The 21022-nt window shown below is 39.8% G+C and overlaps 1 protein-coding gene across 1 annotated transcript in view; it reads left to right on the forward strand.

Annotated features, from left to right (window-relative positions):
• PRMT8 (protein arginine methyltransferase 8) overlaps positions 1-21022 on the forward strand; it is an 83375-nt gene that overhangs the window by 39134 nt on the left and 23219 nt on the right. Inside the window, exons 2-4 of the mRNA XM_032985884.1 lie at positions 4682-4867; positions 11257-11412; positions 17528-17591. Coding sequence (XP_032841775.1) covers positions 4682-4867; positions 11257-11412; positions 17528-17591 — 406 coding nt within the window. The remainder of the gene's footprint in view (positions 1-4681; positions 4868-11256; positions 11413-17527; positions 17592-21022) is intronic.

Genomic DNA, 21022 nt, shown 5'->3' on the forward strand with positions numbered 1-21022 from the left:
CGCTCCCACAAACCTAGGACAAAGACTTATTTCAAAATTATAAAAGATAAAGGAGTCAATGGAAGTCTTAGCCTGTACCATTGTGTAATGACTTCCAAGAAGCTGTTGTAAACTAAACTTAAGCAGGAGGATACAAAATACCTCTCATGTTTGCTTATGCCTTTATATCTGCATCAGGAAGGAGCTTTATTGTTGGAAATGCTATGGTGACTGCATATCAGGTGATAATCTCTTGCATGCTAAAGGTGTTTGTTATTAAATTCAGAATAATGAAAATGGTGCTAGGCATATTCTATTCTTGTAGTTCTGAGACAGAAAGCTATCTGGCCCAAGAAATAAGTATAATCAATAATACAATAATATCATTTGTTTAAAAAGAAGAGAATGCTGAAATTGAATCATATTAAACCATAATTTAATTCTTAATGAGTGTAGTTCCCTAATGAAAGGGTAGACATTTCCAGACAGAAGATACCGTTAACCTCTGCAGTGCCAAAAAAATGTCATAAATAACTAAGAATTTGTCAAGTAGAAAACACTGCAGCTTGAATAGCAGTTTTACAAGGATTGGAATTTTAACCTCCAGCACTGTGTCTCCACAGTAATATCAAGAAACAAACATTGAAATTCAAGTTTATTTTTACTTTACACACCTCAGCTTTTGTCACAAACCTCCTAAAAAATTAGTTGTGCAAGATGGTATTTCACCATCTTGACTCTCTGTAGTCAGATGGATATATCTAAAAGACTCGGGTTTTCAAAATAGCCTATAATTTTTGAATACCCAGTTCTCTTTTGCATTATGGGAATTGTACATCCAGATAGTCTCATAAGTCCATGTTGACTTAGTTTTCAAGAAAGAAGAATTTCAACAGTTTCTATTGATGCACATGAGCAACTCCACATACCTGAAGCTCACATCCGTCACTGAAGTGGCCATATGTGTTTTAGAAACCTATGTCAAGATGTTCAGATGTGAGATTTTGAGAAATGAATAAGGGTTATGAATTTTACCTTTTGTAAGAATTCAGACCTTTAAAAAAAGCAGTCCTGATGCATCTGTAGTCTACCAACCTTGTCCACAAAGAAAAAAGAAACGTTATGTAAGTTTTTAAAGTAGGAATATATTTCCCTAATTTCCTTTGACTTAAGTGTTGAAATGGTACAGAGCAGCATGACCCAAGTCCCATAGGGATGGTAGTAAAAGATTGCTTCTCAGATCCTTCAGACTTTCCACCTCTATCTTCAGTAACAAATGGGCAGTGGAAAAATAGAAGGTTGCACATTTAGCACGGTGATGAATGGATTCTGAGGCAGCTGCTTACATTCTTTCAAACTTCACTTGCATTAGCAATGGCCAGTGTTCTGGAACTGTGTGCAGCTGGAGGGAATCCGTATTTGTAATATTCATGGTTTATTCAGATAGAACTTTTTAGATTCTTTTTATTGATGAAAGGTTTACCCCAGCTCAGATGATTCCCTTTTTCAGGAGTTATTCAAAAGATTAAGTGTTTCTGACAGGTAGGGTATATATGTGCTAAACTTATAAATCATATCAAGGATTTTTTTCAGGTCTGGAAACAATACAGGAAGCTGTCTTTCCTTGATACGTTTTCTCTTGGAGGCATATTTTCTCCTATAGCACTTATACCACATCCCTAAAAGCTTAGTTGTTTCTAATATAACAAGCACAGAGCTGTACACCAGAAGACTTTATTACTTCTGATACAAAAAATAGATTGAATTATATTTCTTTATTTTGTAATTGTCCACTGTGTTTATGCTTTTCCCAGGTATTTGTTGTCATAGAACATGAGTTACTCTTGACTGAAATTGTTCACAGTGTCTATAGCAAATCTATGAGAGAGGGATTTCCTGAGCTCTATTCCCAAAATCATTCCTGTAATTGTGACCTTGCCTTGGAGTTTCAGAATTACAGTGTTACACTAAGAAATTACAGCAGTGGGTGTTACAGATGCTGCAGAAAATTGCACTGAAAGGTCTGTGTTGTGTTAATATGCCTAAACCAGAAATGAAGCAGCAGATTTAAGGTCCCTGTGACAGAGTGCTGTTGGCTGAGATCACCACTCCTATCCAGTTTTCTGTTACGCCTTCTGCATGAGACTATGATACCCATAGCACAGGATGGACAGTGCATGACCTAATGATATTCACAGCCTAACATTGTCACATAACCCACCATCAACACATTTTAGCACAGGATCCTTGGCTACAAACTAAGAAATCTGAGAAGCAGACCTAATAGACTTCTACTTCTTCCACTAGATGGGGTATGTATTCCCTGGCAGAGATGTAGATGGACAGTTGAGAGCAGTAAGTCTTCAGGTATTTTAGATGAACCTGAAAAGTACTGTGAGTCAAAGGTCTAATACTGCCTCAGTAGCTTAATAAAAATTATCTTGCCATTCCTTGGCTATAGCAGAATTCAGCTGTCTTGAAGACTGTGAGATAACAATGTTAATTCCTTTACAGCAAACAAAATAATTCAGACAACTTTCCTAGCCTGAGTTGCTTAATTTAGTTACATTCTGTATCTTTAATCAGAATAAGCCTTGTTCTCATGACCCCATCTTGACAAATTCCAAGCAGCCAGAAGCTGAACTGATACTGCCTGAGATCCAGACAGAAGATTAGCTTTGAAGACTGGTCTATTTTCTTCTAGAAAAAGCTTTCTATTGTACAGCAAATGACATCTGAATTTGTAGTTTGACAGCAAGAGAAATGCTGCTACCCCTTTGGTTTCATTTACAAAAAACAGTGGACCTTTCTCCAGTAGGTAGTTTTTGAACAATTGCCTGTGATATACTATCTTGTGTCTGAACACTACCTTACAGAATGAAGAGTTCAGTGACTATTATATTTACATATTTTGCTTGTTAAATGATGCAGAGTACAAGGTTTAGGAGAAAAGACCTTACAGAGTTCATATTAAATTAAAACAAAATTCTGAACATCTGCAGTTTAAGTCTTTGTAATCCAGCAGACAAATACAGAAAGGACTACAGGGCAAGGTAACCGCAAAACTTTGATAGTGTGTCCACCAATGGAGAAAAATGTTAGCATATAAACTCAAGTACATAATTAAAAATATCAGGACTCAGTTTGGAAGGGTTGAATATTACAAGCAACATCTTAACAGAATGGGCTGTCAAGGTGCTGCTTGCAATGAACAGGCAGTGAAATAGTTTCTTAAGAGAAATGACTGCAGGTGGACATTTTAAAACTAGACAGGACAGAAATACAAATACCAGTTGGGAACAATTGTGTTTTGTGTGGGAGGTGAACTAGGTGAGGTGATAAAGTCAAAAACGTCAGAAATAGAAAAGACATATAAATAAAGCACTTCTGGATCTTTGGGGATGAAAGGTGTTACAGGACATAAACAACTAGTATTCATTTTTCACAGATGGGCCAAGGAAACCGTTGAAAGATGACACTTTTAAATCTTCAAATGAACAAGGGAAAAAATGTGTGTTTTTTTTTTTTCTAATATTGAAGTAAACTGAACTAGGCTAATTGATGCTATTCAGAGAGAGTACAAGGGATTGGTGTCTCACAGTATGACTCTACAGTAGAGTGAACTTTATGAAAGTATCTAGGAGAGGCACAGGCAAATCTGGTCCCCATTGGGAAACTACTAAGTCTGAAAATAAAAAAAAAAAAAAAAGTACAAGAGGAGGTGACATATTCTAAGAAGGACTGACCTTTTTAATGTAGGAAGTTGCTGACCCATAGTTTGCAGGTGACCTAGTGCATTTGTGAAGCTTTAGCATCTTGCTTAGCCTTTTTCACTTTTCAGTGTTTTTCTTCATGTTATCGATGAAAGATGTAGATGTACTTATGGACCAGACCATGGTCTGTGTCTCATGTTTGTGAAACATTCTTTCTTCTGTTGTAGAGGCTACAGGTGTCAAATCTGAATCAAGGGGATGTGATCTTTCTGTCTCTATTGAAATTTTGGTGTTGGAGATGCAATATGCAGGGAAACATGAAGGCCAAGAGGTGTTGGTAACACATAACTCCTCCAATCCCCAACAACAGAAAACTAAATTAAGGGATCACATATCCCACACATCTCTTTACAGTGCTTTCTGGACATGCTGAGAGACTTTCAGATAGTGTCAGGGACTTTCAGATACTATGAGCATTCTCAGACTTACCTCATCACTACAGCCATATACATTACCTGACAATTAAGAATGGATTGTCAATCCTGTCCTTGTTGGCAACACTGTGTTCAAAATAATTTGATTATGAGATCTTCTTTGCAGGAGAACTACTTATTTATTGCAACTTACCTCTCACAAAGCTGTGGCAGTTTGACAGAAGAAGACACTAAAGGAGAAAAACTAGCTTTCAACTGCCTTGTGTCACTGTTTGGAGTTACCCACTTCATCCAACACCAATGATCTGTCATTACTTTTCACTGATGTAGGTATCTGCAGAGGAACATCAAGGAAAAAGCCATTAAGAAATTTTTCCAAGACAGACCAAGTAAGTTAAAAGACCCAGGAACAGAATGCAGCCTAAATTTCACTTACAATATCCCAGGAGTCTTCAGTCTTACTATCTCCTAGCTAGTTACAATAATAGTGCTATGCTAGACATAGAAATGTTTTCTTTTAATGATGCCTCTTAACAGTGTTCTGTGTTCTCCTAGGTTTCCCCCATCCCATCGCAGCCTCCTCAGACTACTGTTGTTCCAAAGCCAGTTCAATCTGTCATACATGTCCCATTGCAACCAAGCTGCCCGGGCCGAGGCAAGATGGCAAAGCTCATCAATCCAGAAGAGATGACATCCAGGGATTATTACTTTGATTCCTATGCTCACTTTGGAATTCATGAGGTAATATTTACTTTTATTTCAGCAATTATTTAATAATCATAATCATAATGATGTTTTCTTTGATTTATTAGTTATTTATCCCCCTCCCACTTGCTCACGATTATATTCCTTTGCCTTTCATCAGAAAATTGTATAATCTGGTCAAGTGCCAAAGATATCACCCACATCTCTAGAGACCTGTACTCAAAACCTCTGTCCCACTTAGATCCTTACGTATGAGCTCTCCACAGAGCTCATACAGTGGTGATCTTCATGAGTGCATCAATTTAGTGCATTATGAGGGCTGCAAACTAAGCCAACCACACATGGAAGCTACCTTATTGCTAAGGTAGGTCTTTTGTTCTCTTACATATTTGAGTACAGATGCCAGTAGAACAGTTACTCAACTGACATGAGAAGTCAAGTAATTTCTTGACTCCTGGCACGTTGCTTGAATTTAAATGCACAGGGTGCATTTATGGGAATATGTAGTCCAATGGCCTCCAGTAAATACAATCCTGGAAAGAATTAAAAATACACAGAGGACCATATTCACAATCGAACAGTTGACTGTAGACCAGTTCTAAAGAAGACACTAATACCCTATATTTCCGTGACCCAAGAGGATGGGATCTTAAAGACTAGCATGCAAGAAGGCAAATAGCGTGAAATCAGTGACACTTTTCACAAACTACATAACAAGTAGCATCTATTTTCATTATTCTAGTAATGGTGAGGCATATACAGAAACAGCAAGTTTCTATCTGCCAATTACATCTTGCCAGTGTAGCATTCAGAAATTCAATCCAAGAATGGAAGAAGATAGAGGAACAATTAAGTGGGAAGGAGACCTAAGAGAAATATTGAAGACACATCAGAGACCTCAAGTCAGATTAAGCTCCTGATGGAAGGATGCAAATCTGTAGGTCTCAGGGAGCGCAGAGAGTACTTGAGGCCTCTTGCTGAGGCTGGGAAGTGAGAGGTTGCCTCCTTGCCTGCAGGAGGTTTGCACTGGTAGAAGATCTGTGTCAACAAGTAAAGGAGCTGCTAGAGGACGTTGGCAGACACTACAGCATCAGGGACATGAGGAGGAGACTGACTGGATCTTCTTCAATATCCTAAAGCTACAAGAGCCTAAATCCCCAACTGTACTGAAAGGAGGGGCAGTCAGAGTCTCTGCTTATCAGGTTTGGAAGTGGAGACTCCTTTGATAGTGAAGGCTGGAAACTTGTGACTTCTGGTAACAGGAGGAAGGCTCCTGATCCACCTGCAGATCTCTAGCTACAGAATAGGTTCAGTGCCTTCATTGTAGAGGAGGGGCCAGAAATTCTGTCCCATGAAGCATCAGAACCAGTTGGCTGTGAGCCACACAGAAGCACTGGGAGGAAGTGACAAGTGATAGTAGTGGAAGGCTCTCTCCTCCAGGGGACAGAGGCCCCCATCTGCTGACCTGACCTACTGTCTAGGTATTTGGATCTGGGACATTGTGGAGAAGCTGCTGACATTAGTTCAGCCCTTAGACCAGCCTTGGATTAATACTGCTGTTCTTCCACATGAGCACCAATGAGACCTGGAATGTATCAGGTGTAACTACATGGATCCTAGAATGATGATCAACAGCAAGGTGTGCCAGATGTCTTTTTACCTCAGTTCTAGCAGTGCAAATAAGGACTTGAGAAGTCCTCCTGTAGGTCCACAACTGGTTGTGCAGCTGGTGCCAATTACAAGTTTTCAGCTTTTAGGCCTACAGGACCCCCTTTGAGGATTGTGGTCTGCTAGGAAAAGATGGAATCCACCTGACAAACTAGTCCAAAAGTGTCTTTGCCAACAGGTTGGCTAACCTGGTGAGGAGACCTTTAAGTCTAAGAATGATAGAGAAAAGAGATGATGACCCACAGTCACATGGGGCACTGGTGGCCTGAGTTGGTAAGCAAAAGGTGCAGGGTGGTGTGGACAAGCCCTACATAGTCAATAAAACATCAGAAGGTGCCCACCCTAAGTGTAAGCACACAAAAAAGGAAGTATCAAGAGGCAGCATTATGGGGGAAGGTTTCATACCTTTTCTGGACAATCAGCATGACAGAGATCCTCTCTGAAGTGTCTGTACATTACTCCATGTAGCCTGGGAAATTAACAAGAAGAATGTCAGAAGGTCAGTGTGCAATTGCATGGCTACAGTCTCACAAGGATCAAAGAGATGCTGTGAGATTGCTCACAAGATTGGAATGCCTGATACAGGCTCTGTAGGAGGGACAGACTGGAAAGGTGAGAAGGGAGACAGAACAGCTGAATGCATGGAATTACGTCCACTATGGGACAGAAGATGTTCCAGCTGAGAGTTTATGGGCCACGATTAAACCACAGGCTTAACATGGTTGACATTGTTGTGTGTGTGTGTGTGGGTGGGTGTGTGTGTGCACGCGCGCGGGCTCTGCTGGTCCTGGTACTTACTAAAAAGAATGAACCAGCTGGGGATGTGATGTCAGGGCAGGCTTGGCTGCAATGACCATGAGATGGTGAAGTTCAGGTTCCTGAGAACGTGGATGGTCTCTCAGACAGAATCCATGCTATTTGTATTGTTGACAACCCTGGGTTTCAGGAGAGCAGTCTTCATCTTTTTCAGGGATCTGTGTGGAAAAATCTCATGGGAGATGGTCCTGTAGAAAAGAGGGGTCCAGGAAAGCTGGTTGATTTTCAAGGCTCACCTGCTCCAAGAATGATCCATCCCAACATACAGAAAGTCAGGCAGCAGTGGCATGAGACCTGCAGGAATGAACAAGCACCTCCTGACAAAATACAAACCAAAAAAGAAGCCTACAAGAAGTAGAAGAGGGGTCAGGTTACCCAGAAATAATTCAGGGCCAGGATTAGGAAAGCTAAGTTGCATCTAGACATGAATCTGGCAAGGGACAGGAAGGGTAACAAAGCAGGGCTTCTCTAGATATGTATTAACAGCAAAATTAAGACTGGGGAAAAGGTGGAACTGTTGCTGAATGAAGCAGGGTATCTGGTGACAAAGGACATGGAAAATTACTTCTTCAGTTCTGTTTTTATTGCTAAGACTTGCCTTCAGGAATCCCAGGTCCCTAAGATGAGTGGCAAAGTCTAGAGTGAGGAAGACTTACCCTCAATAGGGAAGGGTCACTTAAACAGATTACATAAATCTATTACATAAGTCTGTGGGACCTGACGGTCTGTCTCCACCAGTGCTGAAGGAGCTGGTTTATGTAATGGGCACAAACTTAATTAGAAAAAAATATTCTTTATGGGGAAGTTGGTAAAATGCTGGCTATGGAGCCTCCAACCTTGGACATACTTAAAACCTGAGTGGACAAGGCTCTGAAAAACTTGTTCATGTCATTTGTGCCTCTTGTTCTTTAATTGGTTACCACTGAGAAGAGTCTGTCTCTGCCTTCTTTCCTCCCCCACTCAACAGATATTTATACACATTGATAGGATGCCTCTGAGCCTTCTCTTCTCCAGGCTGAACAATCCTAGCTCTCTCAATCTCTCTTCACGTTAGATGCTCCAATTCCTTAAATCATATTCACAGCCCTTCACTGGATCTGCTCCAGTATCTCTTGTCCTGGTGAACCCAGAGCTGAACACAGGACCGCAGATGTGGTCTCACCAGTGTTGAACCACCTCCCTTGATCTGCTGTTGATGCTTTTTTTAGTGGAGCCCAAAATGCTGCAAGGACACTGTCCTTGTTTGAGCCTGGGGGGCAACTGAGCACCACTCAGACACTTGTTCACCCCTTCCCCCTCAGGAATGGGAAGGAGAAAATAAAGCAAAGGCTTGGGAATCAGGACAGGACAGGACAGGAGGGATGACTCACTCATTATGGTTAGTCCTTAGGGGAAGAAAAAGGACATCAATTTAATTCACATACTAACAACAACACTTAACAGAGTAGGACAGTGAGAAGTATTACCACATCTTAAAAACACTTTCCCTCCACGCCTCCCTCCTACCTCAGCTCAGTTTTGCTACCAATTTTTCTACCTCCTCCCCCCTCAGCAGCACAGGAGGGCACGGGGAAGTGGGGGTGTGTGGTCAGTCCTGCCAGGTCTTCCTCTTTGGGTGGGGTGGAGGAGGGCTTCTCACATTCTTCCCATGGGCTGCAACTCTTCCCAAGTTGCTCAGGTATAGGTCACTCCCATGTGTTGCAATCCTCCCAGGGTCAAACTACAACAGTGGGAGCTTCTTACCACAGAGTCCTGGCCTTCAGGCACAGCCACCAGTGGCATGGGGTCCTCTGCAAACTGCAGGTGGGTATCTGCTCCACTGGTAACCTCCATGGGCTGCAGAGGCACAGCCTGCCATCTCACCATGGGCTGTGGGGGATCTCTGCTTTGGTGCAGCTCCCCCTCTTCCTTCTCCTTTCTTCATCTGACCTCAGTGTTTGCATAGGTGTTCTTCTCACAACTCCTTCTCACAGCTCCAACACCTCCCAGGTTCTCCTTCTTAAATATGTTATCACAGAGGCATGGCCACCATTTCTAGCTGGCTTGGCCCTGGCTAGAGGTGGGTCTGACTTGAAGCTGGGCTATCTTTGACAAGCTCCCCAAAGGGAGCCACTGCTGTAGCTCCCTACCCCACTACCAAAAACCCCTGCCACACACACAAACCCAACACAGGCACACTGCTGGCTCATGTTGTCCACCAGGTCATTTTTGGCAAACACTGCTTTCCAGACAGCCAGTCCTCTGCCAGTCCATGAGATTATTTCTCCCCATGTGTAGGACTTTGCATTTCCATTTGTTGACTTGAGATTCCTGTCAGTTCTTTCTTCAGCTTGTTGAAGTCCCTCTGATTTGCAGCACAACCATCTGGTGAATCAACCACTCCTACCAGTTTTCTATCAACTGCAAACTTGCTGAGGCTGAACTCTGTCCCATCGTCCAGGTTATTACTGAAGATATCCAACACTATTGATCCCAATATTGACTTCTGGGGGGACACCACTACTGACTGGCCTCCAGATGGGCTTTTTGCTGCTGATCACAACAGTTTGAGAGCAGTTCAGTCAGTATACAATCCACTTCACTGTCCGTTTATGTAGTCCATACTTCATCAGTTTTTCAGTGAGAATGTTATGAGAAAGAGTGTTGAAAGTCTTGTCAGAATCAAGATAAACAAGCATCCACCCCTTTTTCCTCATCCACAGAGCCCATTATTTTACCATAGAGAGCTATCACATGGTCAGTCATGTCCAAATCCATGCTGAACACGCCTAATCACCTTCTTGTCCTTAATATGTTTGGAAAGAGTTTCCATGAGGGTGAGCTCCATCACCTTTCCAGTGTTGTTGGACTGTTCTTCTGCATCTTTCTTTGCCTGATACCAAACCATGCCTTATGATGATAAAAATAGCCTTTTATTCATCTATAGTTCTTGAGTACAAACAGCCTTCTGCCAAGACAGGTAAGTGAGCAACTGATACATGTAATAACCCAGTGCACTAGTGCTTTAGACTGCTGGGCAGTGAACTGATTCTTTTTAGCCTGAAATTCAAAAACTCATTTGCCAACTTGCTTAAACTATGAAATGATGGCAGTAGTATAAGCAAGAGTTCAGCCTTCTAGACCTAACAGAAGCATTTTGAGAAAATTAAAGTGTGTATTGAGTGGCCTACTCTTCTCTTAAAAATGGCACGTGGATCTTGACCTCACTGCTCCTTATTGATATAGTTTGACTGATACATGTACACTTGTGAGCAAGGGGTCAATGGAATGAAATGCATGTACTGGTGCTATAGGTGAAGCAAAAATCAGCACCTAACAATGACAATTTAAAATAGTGAGATAGTGGTCTAAGTTATACATTAAATAACTTCTGGAATCTGGTTAAATAAATGAGTAAACAGAAGAACAGTAAGGGAATACCATACAGCAAAGTATCTGTAAACTCTGCTATGGACTTCCTGCATGACTTTTGGCAAATCTGTCAAGACTGCTGTCTTATAATGGTTTGTGGAATTATTTCTCTTCTGTTCAAAGAGGAACCTCAGAAAGTCTCTCCATGGAGGCTCTAAGCTATGTATAGTATAGGAGAAAAGGAAAGCCTGGTTTTCTGTATGGCTTCTGTCTATGCTCGAAGCAGTGCTGTGGCTAGATTACATTCTGGTTGTCAATTTTAACAGTGAAGTAATATTTAGAGAAATAAAATTGTACAAAGCACATCATGCTTCTTCTTAGTAATTTAATTCTAAGTAGCTAGCATTTTACAGTTTCTTTGATGTGTGCACCCCAAAGTACTGGAAAAACTCTTCAGGTTGTGTGTTAATAATGCTTAAATTATAATAAGGGAATGCATTTAGCAGCAGTGTCGAATGTATATAAGCACTTATAAGTAATATACTTATTGCTTAATAAATAATAACACAATGCTGTTTTTTTCATCACAGGAAATGTTAAAGGATGAAGTACGTACATTAACCTATAGAAACTCAATGTATCACAATAAACATGTTTTTAAAGATAAGATTGTCCTTGATGTTGGAAGTGGCACAGGAATCCTCTCCATGTTTGCTGCAAAGGCAGGAGCCAAGAAAGTGTATGGGGTAAGAAAACTCATATTTTGAGTTTGTGGATTTTGCCTGAGAATTTGTCTTGATAATTTACCTTTTCTTTCTTGTCCTGGTTTGAAATTCTTCTCTCCAAGCTCTTGTATGTCTTGATTTACAGTGACTTCAGTGGAGTTCTGTTGCCTTCCATTACTTGCAGTAGTGTGCCTTTTCCAAATTGAGATACAATGTCTTATATGGAATCTTTGGTGGTCTGGTATACATCCACATTTCTTCTTGGCTGGAAAAGAATCTTACAGGGATTCACTCCTACTCAGAGGGGTCAACGGAACTATCTTGGTTTTTTAAATTCTGAATTATTCCAAGATTGCAACTTTGTAGTCTTGGAAACAAATTTCTTTAATACACCTTTCCCTGTATGTTACAACTCATTTACTTCTTAAGTATATTCAGAGTTACTTGTACCGACATTAAAATGACAAATACAATTTCTTTTTGCTTCGGACTTCTGTTTGCCCTTCAGACACAACACAACATAGAAAAGAGGAACTAGATTCTATTGCTCTGTGTACTTTTTAAACAAAATTGTTTGCTAAAACTTAGTTGGCTACATCTGTGCATTTGAAGACACTGATGTCACTGAGTATCTAAATTGTACATCTTCATTACTGGTAATGATACATGAAATGCAAGGACTCCTGTTCAATTCTCAGGCCTATATTTTCAAAATCCAGTGTTAATTCTGAGTTCCTTATCTGAGTATCAGACTAGAGCATGGAAATATAGATAACTGAAATCAGAAGGTGCTGGCAAAAGTTTTGGAGTTTAAGCATGAGGCTTAATGTACAGAATTGGTAGCTAGGATGTGTTTCTTATAAACCAAGTACATGATTTATTATCTCAAAGCCTCAGGGAGAATAAACATGTAGCCTTCTCTGATTCAGGAATGCAGGTCTCACACAAGGATGTTGAAGTGCTATAAAAGTATATAAAAAATGATGATGCTGTGCTCCCACCTTCCTATCTCCCAGATCCATGGCCATCTGGTCTTCCTCCCTCCCTTATGCTGGCACTGGTGCTTATCTGATTCTACAGTGAACCAGCTCATTGGCAGAAAATTTCACCCAGTAAAAGAAAGTACTTTTGCACGTTTGTTGTTGCAGGCTTTTTTTGCTTTGGACTTCTTTACAGTTGAGGCTGTATCTCAGGCATTTAAAAAGCTTAGTGGCACACCAGCGTCAGCTCACCCATGGACTGTTAAGCACTGAAGCTGAGGGATGTGCTATCCAGGAAACAGCTCTCAAAGTAACTCACTTAGGTGTGAAACTCCTCTGCTACAGCCTAAGAGTCTCACCCTTCTTGTCACATAAGCTACCTCACGAAGCCGCAGAATTGTATTTGTGTTGGAAAAGCAGATATTTCAGAGATCTGGCAGTGGCAATCTTACAGTAAAATTCAGATTTTGTGGTCCTATTGGCAAAGAGTGTGTTGTGGTTTGGGCCTGGTCGGCAACCAACCCCCGCAGCTGGTTGCCTTACCTTCCCCCTCCCCACCTGGGAATGGGGGAGGGAATTAGAGGGGTGAAGGTAGACTCGCAGGCTGAGATAAGAACAGTTTAATAATGGCAATAAAATGAGAACAATGATGATGATAGGGGAAAACAAAAAGAAATATATAACCAGGCAATGTACAGCGTAATTGCTCACCACCCGTTGACCAATATCCAGCCCGTTCCCGGCCAGCGACCCCGAGATACCAAGATCCCACAATCGCAATTCCGGAAGCGAGAGAGAGAACCTTCCCAACCACCCCTCCTCTATATAGTGAGCATGACGTTCCATGATATGGAATATTTCATTGGCCAGTTAGGGTCTGGTGCTCTGTCCGTGCTCCCTCCCTGCTCCCTGTGCCCTTGCACACGGGCAGAACATGGGGAGTCGGAGAGTCCTTGAAGTCTCGGTAGCAGCTGAAAACATCAGTGTGCTGTCAGCATTCTTCTCATACCAAACCCAAAGCTAAATCCAAAACACAGCACTCATCTAGTCCTTGAAAAGGAATATTAACTCTATTTCAGCCCAAACTAAGACAGAGTGCCAATGGAAACTTGAGTGTTCCTTTAAAAAAACAAACCTTTGCCATGAGTTACTACCTAGAGCTGTGATGTTCCAGTTCCTTCTCTACAGTTAGACATGATTTTTCAAATAGCATGATATGGAAACTGTTGACAAATACAAGTTGTTGGTTTTTTGAATGCAGTGTCACTGAAATCACTCTCCCCTTTCTCACTCTTTCTCTTCTTCAGGTTCAAATTAATCCACTACCCTGTCTGGTTCTTCTTATCCCCTCCTACTGTTGGAACTTATTCCTTGCCTCAGCCAACTGCTAGTATTATCTCTGGGTCTTCAAGAGGTGTAAATTGTAGAATCACTGCTGCATAGAAAGATTTAGTTTAGAAGACCTCTGAAGTACCTAATCCAGCCTCCTGCTCAAATCAGATTTACGTTTAAAGCTATATCAAGTAGCTGAAGGCCTTGTCCAGTCCAATTGGGAAAATCTCCCAGGATGGAGACTCTGAATCCTCTCTCAGTACCTATTCCAGTTCTACAATAAGCAGGAATTTCCTTTGTTGCATCTTGTGATTTCTGACTTTTGTCCTATCACTGTACCCTTCAGAGAAGAGTTTGACTTTGTTTCCTTTGCAAGCCCTTTTTAGATAGTTGAAGATAGCTATTGGATTTGGGCATCTCTTCTACAAGCTGAATAAAACAGCCTGCTCAGTTTTTCTTCTTTCTTCATGTGCTCTGACCCCTAACCAAAATGGGAGGATAACAGTAGATTGTGCAATGATGTTCATCTAACTGGAGAGCTGTTGTAAGACATGTAGAGGTAGGATTGGCCTGTGGCTGTTAGTGCTTGGGAGGGGTGAGTGAGGGACAGAAAAATGCATTCAATTATCCCTTGAAACTTTGGTTCATCTGCTACATTTAGTCATACAAAATTCAGGACAATCACTGCAGTAGAACTATCTGAATTCTGTGGTATTTTCAGACAAGCAAGACAGTGTAGGTAAGAAGGAATTAAACAGATACATAAAATGAAGGCATGTGTCAGTTGTTAGTTGATTTGGATACAAAGGTGGTGATAAGGACACAACCCAGGGGAAAAGGAAATCTGGGAATGTGGTGACTGTTTCGGAAAAAGACCCCAGTAAAAGAGGAGACATTTGCAGCGTTAGATTGAAGACTAAGTAAAGTGAAAGTAGAGATGAATATACACACACAGAACTAGATATAACTGAAGAAACTCAAAGGTCTGTACTGGGACCACTACTATTTAATATCTTCATTAATGACATAGTGGGATTGAGTTCACCCTTAGCAGGTTTGCAGATGACACAAAGTTGAGTGGTGCAGTTGATAAGCTTGTGGGAAAGGATGCCATCCAGAGGGACCTTGAAAGGCTTGAGAAGTGGACCAGTGTGAACCTCATGAATTCAACAAGGACAATTGTAAGGCCCTTCAGTTGAATCAGGGCAATCCCCAATGTCAATACAGACTGGGTAATGAACTGATTGAGAGCAGCCCTGCAGAGAAGGATTTGGGGATGCAGGTGGATGGAAAATTGAGTATGAACCAGAAGGGCATGCTTACAGGTCAGAAAGCCAATTGTATCCAGAGCTGCACGGAAGTGTGGCCAGCAGACTGACAAAGGCAGTACTCTCCCTCTACTCCATTCTGGTGAGACTCCACCTGGAGTACTGCATCCAGCTCTGGGGTTCCCAGTACAAGAAGGATGTGGACCAGTTATAGCAGATCCAGAGGAAGGCCACAAAAAATGATCAGAGGGCTGGAAAACCTCTCCTTTGAAGAAAAGCTGAGAGTTGTGGTTGTTCGACCTGGAGAAGAGAAGGCTCTGCAGAGACCTTATTGCAGCCTTTCACTATATAAAGGGGACTTATAAGAAAGGTGGAGAAAGACTTTTTACCAGGACCTATAGTGATAGGACATGGGAAAATGGTTTTAAACTGAAAAGGGGTAGATTTAGATCAGATATAAGGAAGAAATCTTTTATGAGGAGGTTGATGACACACTGGAACAGGTTGCCCAGAGAAGTTGTGGATGCCCCACCATTGGAAGTTTTCAAGGTCAGGTTGGACGGGGCTTTGAGCAACCTGGTCTAGTGGAAGGTGTCCCTGCCCATGGCAGGGGAGTTGGAACTAGATAATCTTTGAAGTCCCTTCCAACCCAAACCATTCTAAAATTCTATGATTGCAAACCCAGGTACAGACATATTTTATTAGAACACACAGTTTTTGTAAAATCCAGATGCTTTGTGAAATTGGACAGATTTGAGCAGATCACTGTCTTGAGAGAGAACTCAGGACAAACCTAAGAATATTGAATTTTTTTCCTATTTCTTCACATAAATAATTCAGTATTGTATTTTTCAGAAATTAGTTGCTTTTTGAAATTAAATTGTACCACAGTATGGAGTCCAAGTCAAAACAGAGATGAACAGCTTTTGCCACCCTAAAGCAAGTTTATTTTCTGAAATATGTATTCCTTCCTGGAACATCTGAGTGTCGTGTTTTTCTTTTGTTTCTTTGAGAATTAAGCTGATTTGTGGAAACTCCTAGTCATTCCTGAAATAGAACTTTTTATTTCTTTGCATCTTTTTCTTTAGAAAGGTTGGAAAGCCACCTCTAAACACCTACATACCTATGCTTTATTTAAAAATCATCCAAAACAAGCAGAAAGAATGGGCAATGGAATTAAAAATGACAGACAAATGTGAATATACTCAGGAAAACTGAATATGTTAAAATGTCTATAAGTATAGACAAAGCATATAGTCTATACAGTTTACAGTAAGGGAAGAAGTAGCTGGATGGAGAACAAAGATAAAGTTCTCCCCAAGGGATTTCATCCTTGGACTCTCTGGACTGTCATTCTGGTGGTCCTTTCTCAGTGCCAGTTTCGATTTATATTCAGGCCATCCACAGGCAAGCTAAGTAGAATTAATGCTCATGTTCCCATGGGGACAGGGATTGATATTATGATTGTTATTATGTCTAGCTGTTTCATTGGCTATATAAAAAGAATAAGGGCTTTGTGTGTCCTTCCATCTGCTGTTCTGCCATCTGTGAGTGCCACCACAAAGGTCAAGCACAGTTTGGCTTTTAGAGGTTAAATAGTATTCACTGGACATTTAAAACACCTCACTAGAGATAATATAATTTTATTTGACATTTCCAAAGGGGAATTAGAGACACAAGGATTAGAGACAAAGTATTACTGGCAGTTTAATGGCAAATTTGGAAGAGGTAAATTAGGAAATGATTGAGTGAATATCAGCAACGTTGGCTTTTGTGATTTTAAAAGGGTACAAAAAACAGAGAGATTCATGGAATTCAGTATTTCTCTAAAAGATATCAAAGGTCATTGCAAGCATGGACTTTTATGCTAGAACTCAGATTTAAACAAATTTAAGGGCAAATCTTAAACTATAAGTTATTTTGTCATTCCTTTCCTTATAAAAGCACGGGACTGGTCATAGGAAAAGACATGCAGATCTGAATGTTTTTGAAAAAACAATAATTTCAGTAATTTCTTATGCATAAAATATCTGTATTCTTTTTTGATAGTCTGCATTGCCAAACATGGTAGATTTTTCACAGAGAAAAGCAACTGCTTGTTGACACAGACCAGTGTTGCCATAGTCTGAATTTTAACATTATTCACAAAGTTTGAATGTATTTTGTTTTAAAATATGTGAAGAAGTGTAGCACCATGATAATTCATTCCCTTCAGCAGATTATTTTGGGGAAGGAGGCAATATTCTGAAGTATCAGGAATAAATTAAATAATATGATTAATAAATTACCTAATCTTACAATTAGGACCCCTTTTTTCCACATTTCAACAGTTTTTAAACAATCTTTTCTGTCTGACTCAGTTTAACTCAAACACAGACTGCAGTGTAAATATTAAGATATCATTGATTATGGTCCTGCCCACAGTCTTGATTTACTCTGTATCAATGGTTACATGTTCTATAGAGACTTTGCTGCCTTCAGTAGATTTTGGGTTTATTCATATAGGTGAGATCCCTAACTTCTTATTACTTCTTTTTTTTTTTCTTTTTTTCCTAGATTGAATGCTCAAGTATATCTGACTACTCAGAAAAAATTATCAAGGCCAACCACTTGGACAACAGTAAGGCCTATATAAAAATATTTTCTTCAGGAGAAAGAGAAGATAACTGTTTCACTTTTTCTGATTCATTTATGTTGTATGGTTTATATGTAAATGTTAGTTTTGTATCATTTCCTTATGTAAATACAAAAGTAAACATCTTATTCTAGGCATTACAACAGTTCCTCATGGGAGAAGTTACTGCAACATTTACTTCTAGGCTCCCAAACCACAGAAGCAAATAGGGCACGTCAGCAAGCAGTTTGATTTATCAAAGCAGACAGAAGGCCCCATACTAGAGCTGAATCTTTCAAATTAATTCTGCCATTTGACCACTTTATCTCTTAAATAGAATTGACACACACACACGCTTACATTCAAATTGAAATAAAGTTCAAAGCAAAAATTATTCCATATCAATACAGATTTTTCACTAAGAGTTCCTTCTGACTTCCAAATTTAAAAAAGTATTTAAAAAAAAAAAAATGTGTATTGGAACACACACACAAATGAAAATGTTCAATTCTGAGAATAACATTATCATAGAAAACTTTTTTTTTTCTTGAAAAGAAAGCTGTTGAAATTTCCAGGGATGTGGAAACACTTAAATTAAAAAACAAACAAACAAACAAACAAACAAACAAACAAACAAAAAAACAAAACAAAAAACAACCAACCAAAAAAACTAAAAATACCCCCAACCTACTGAAAACTCTTAACAAAAAATAGTCTCCAACAAGCTCCATTTTTCTTGTCTTCAGTCCCCTCCAAATCACTGCACACAAGATATGTTTATAACAACCAAAAAAATCAGGCTTTTTAAAACTGAGGCTGTGAGACAGTTCTTGTTTAAAAGTGCCCTTTGTGAAGAACTTGTGTCTGCTGTAGAGCAGTGCAGGTCATAGATGGCTAGAATGTATCATTTGCCCCGTTTTAGCTGTGTCTGCGCTGGTGCTGTGCTGGCACACGTGCAGGAATACATTTCTGTTCTGGTTTAGATCTGCTCTGATTTTTATTGTTGTCACTGCCAGCTTCTGACTAACATGGAGCTGTTTGGGAGGAGGATTTATTGTACAGCATGCATTTTCAAGTGGTGTGGTATGAAATAAAAATCAGTGATGTGGGATATAAGAGGACAGCCAGTGTAAGCAACCTTTGGTTCAGAAAAAGGAGCAAAGGATAAGAAAATACTTTCCTTTACAGTAGGGATAAGGCACTAAAACAATGAGGTGTTGACCTTAGCTTTGTTATCCTGCACCTTTGGTGCACAGCACATATATTCCCAGGATGGCCTTTCATCAAATAGCTACACAAACTGCATACCACAAATCAATTCATGTCTGGATTTCCAGTAGCAGGACCATTGTCAGAACAAATAAGAAGGGTATAGTGTGCTCCAGAGGTTGCAGAGGGTATTTATCTCTGCATCTTCCTCCTGTTTCTCCAAGAAGCAAGTCCTTGGGAAAACTGTGGAGGAAGAAGCTGAGACCCCTCCCCTTTGGCAGGAGACATGCCTTGACAGTTTCAGCAGTCTGTCCAACCACAGTTTGGTCTCCAAGATAAACAAATTACACAGCTGAACTGATGTTTACACTTAACACACTTTACCCTGACCCACATTCACTTTATTTTAATGCAACCAGGTACTGAGCCAAAGGATCTTGTTCATGGAAATTTTTATTTTTTTCCCCCTAACTGTTGAGAGAAATGCAGAGTCAACAAAGGGGCTGAACCAAGAGAAAACCCACTGTTTCCAGAACAGATACAATACAGCTGGGGACAGCACAATCTGTTCCCACATGATGCCTTATGAAGATGTTTCGTCAAAGTGAAGGGAGGTGGGAAGAACTTGTGCTGCTGCTGCTGCTTACACTGTGGCTGTTCTAGGTATAAACAGAGGGCTTCAAAGTCTGCAGGTGTGTCACTCTGGCAGCTGTCAACAGTGCTAAAATTCACTCCAGAAGAATTGTGGCAGTGAAAGTTCTTGGGAGAAAAGAGAACTAAAGAGAACTCGTGGCTGGAGATTATAGACATGAAGAGTCTTAAGTATAACAACAGATGAACTATTGAGCCACTAATCGTGAAAGGAAGGAGTTTAAAAAATGGGAAGGAGAAGAGAACTAGATGAAGTTTTCCATGCAAATAAAGTGGCCACATCTGGTTAGAGTAATACTAGTACTGTGTGTATTTTGGAAAGACAAAACTTCATTTTCCCTGGGCTGAATTCTAAAAAAACACTCAACCCACACTTCTACTCTTACACAGCTAACCTAGTTCTAGCTAAATGAAAGTACCTTCATCTTCCTCAAACTGAATGTTGGACACTTTCATCAATAAAAATTACCATCATTAAAAATTGCAATTTTTAAAGAGTAATACAGTAATCTTATCAATTAGTAATGGAAAGTAAAATATTCTCTACTCACTTTCTTCCTGAATTTCAAGTGCATCAGTTACCTTATCAAGGAAGAATCCAGAACCATGAGACTTTACCCACTGCAACAAACAATATAAATAGCAAACACAAGCTGAAAATTATTTGTTTAAAGAATTTTGAATACATTTGTAAATAGGAAAAATATTTTTAAAATGCAAGAATGATTGGTGAATTGTGTAGTGGTCCTAAAACAAACTTACTTGTTACTGCTGAACTAAATATGGATCAGCATTTAATTTTCCTTTAAGCAAAATATCTATTCTAGCATCAACAAGTTCTATTAATTGATTGTTGATTTACTTTTGTAATGCATATTCAGTCTCTTCTAAGTAGTACACAGTATTGCCAGTAATGTGCTGTGTTGTAATAGTGTCTCTGAGGACCTGGTATTTTACTACCTCAAACTTCTAGCAACCTTTTTAATTTCCTTGAAATTAATTTGGAGACAAAATACCCAACAGCAATGTTTTCCAGCAATCACTTTAGATAACTGTGGAAAGTTATGAAAGTCTAAACCAGATAGAAGATTCAGGGTGAGAATGCCAGTGTGTTGTAAAATTCAATAATTAGGCAGAAAGGAATGAAATGATTGATTTTTCATGAGAGAACCATGTTTGAACAAATTTTCTTGTTTGTGTACTATCAATCTAGATCTGGCTTTCTCAGCTTAGTCAGCTCCCCATAATTCATGGAAGGAATAAGCCTTAGTTTCCTCATTGTGAATCCAACATATGTTTGAAAAGCAGATGAGAAGCAGGTCCTAGTTCCATAAGTCTTTAGTATCTCAGTGATGAGATCACATATATATATAACCATATTTAAAGGATTCTAGGTAGATTCTTTGCATTACTTGGTTAATGATCTAGAAATCTTCCAAATTCTAAAGGTCATGTAAAATGAGACCATGCAGGTAACCAGGTAAGGCCTGTATTTCTGTTATTTTTTATATATGGGTTTTATTTGGTTTGGGGTTTGGTTTGTTGGTTTTTTTTTGTTTTGTTTTGTTTTCATTTAT

This window comes from Tyto alba, unplaced genomic scaffold (genome assembly GCF_018691265.1).
Source record: "Tyto alba isolate M040663 unplaced genomic scaffold, T.alba_DEE_v4.0 Super-Scaffold_21, whole genome shotgun sequence".
NCBI classification, from domain to species: Eukaryota; Metazoa; Chordata; class Aves; order Strigiformes; family Tytonidae; genus Tyto; species Tyto alba.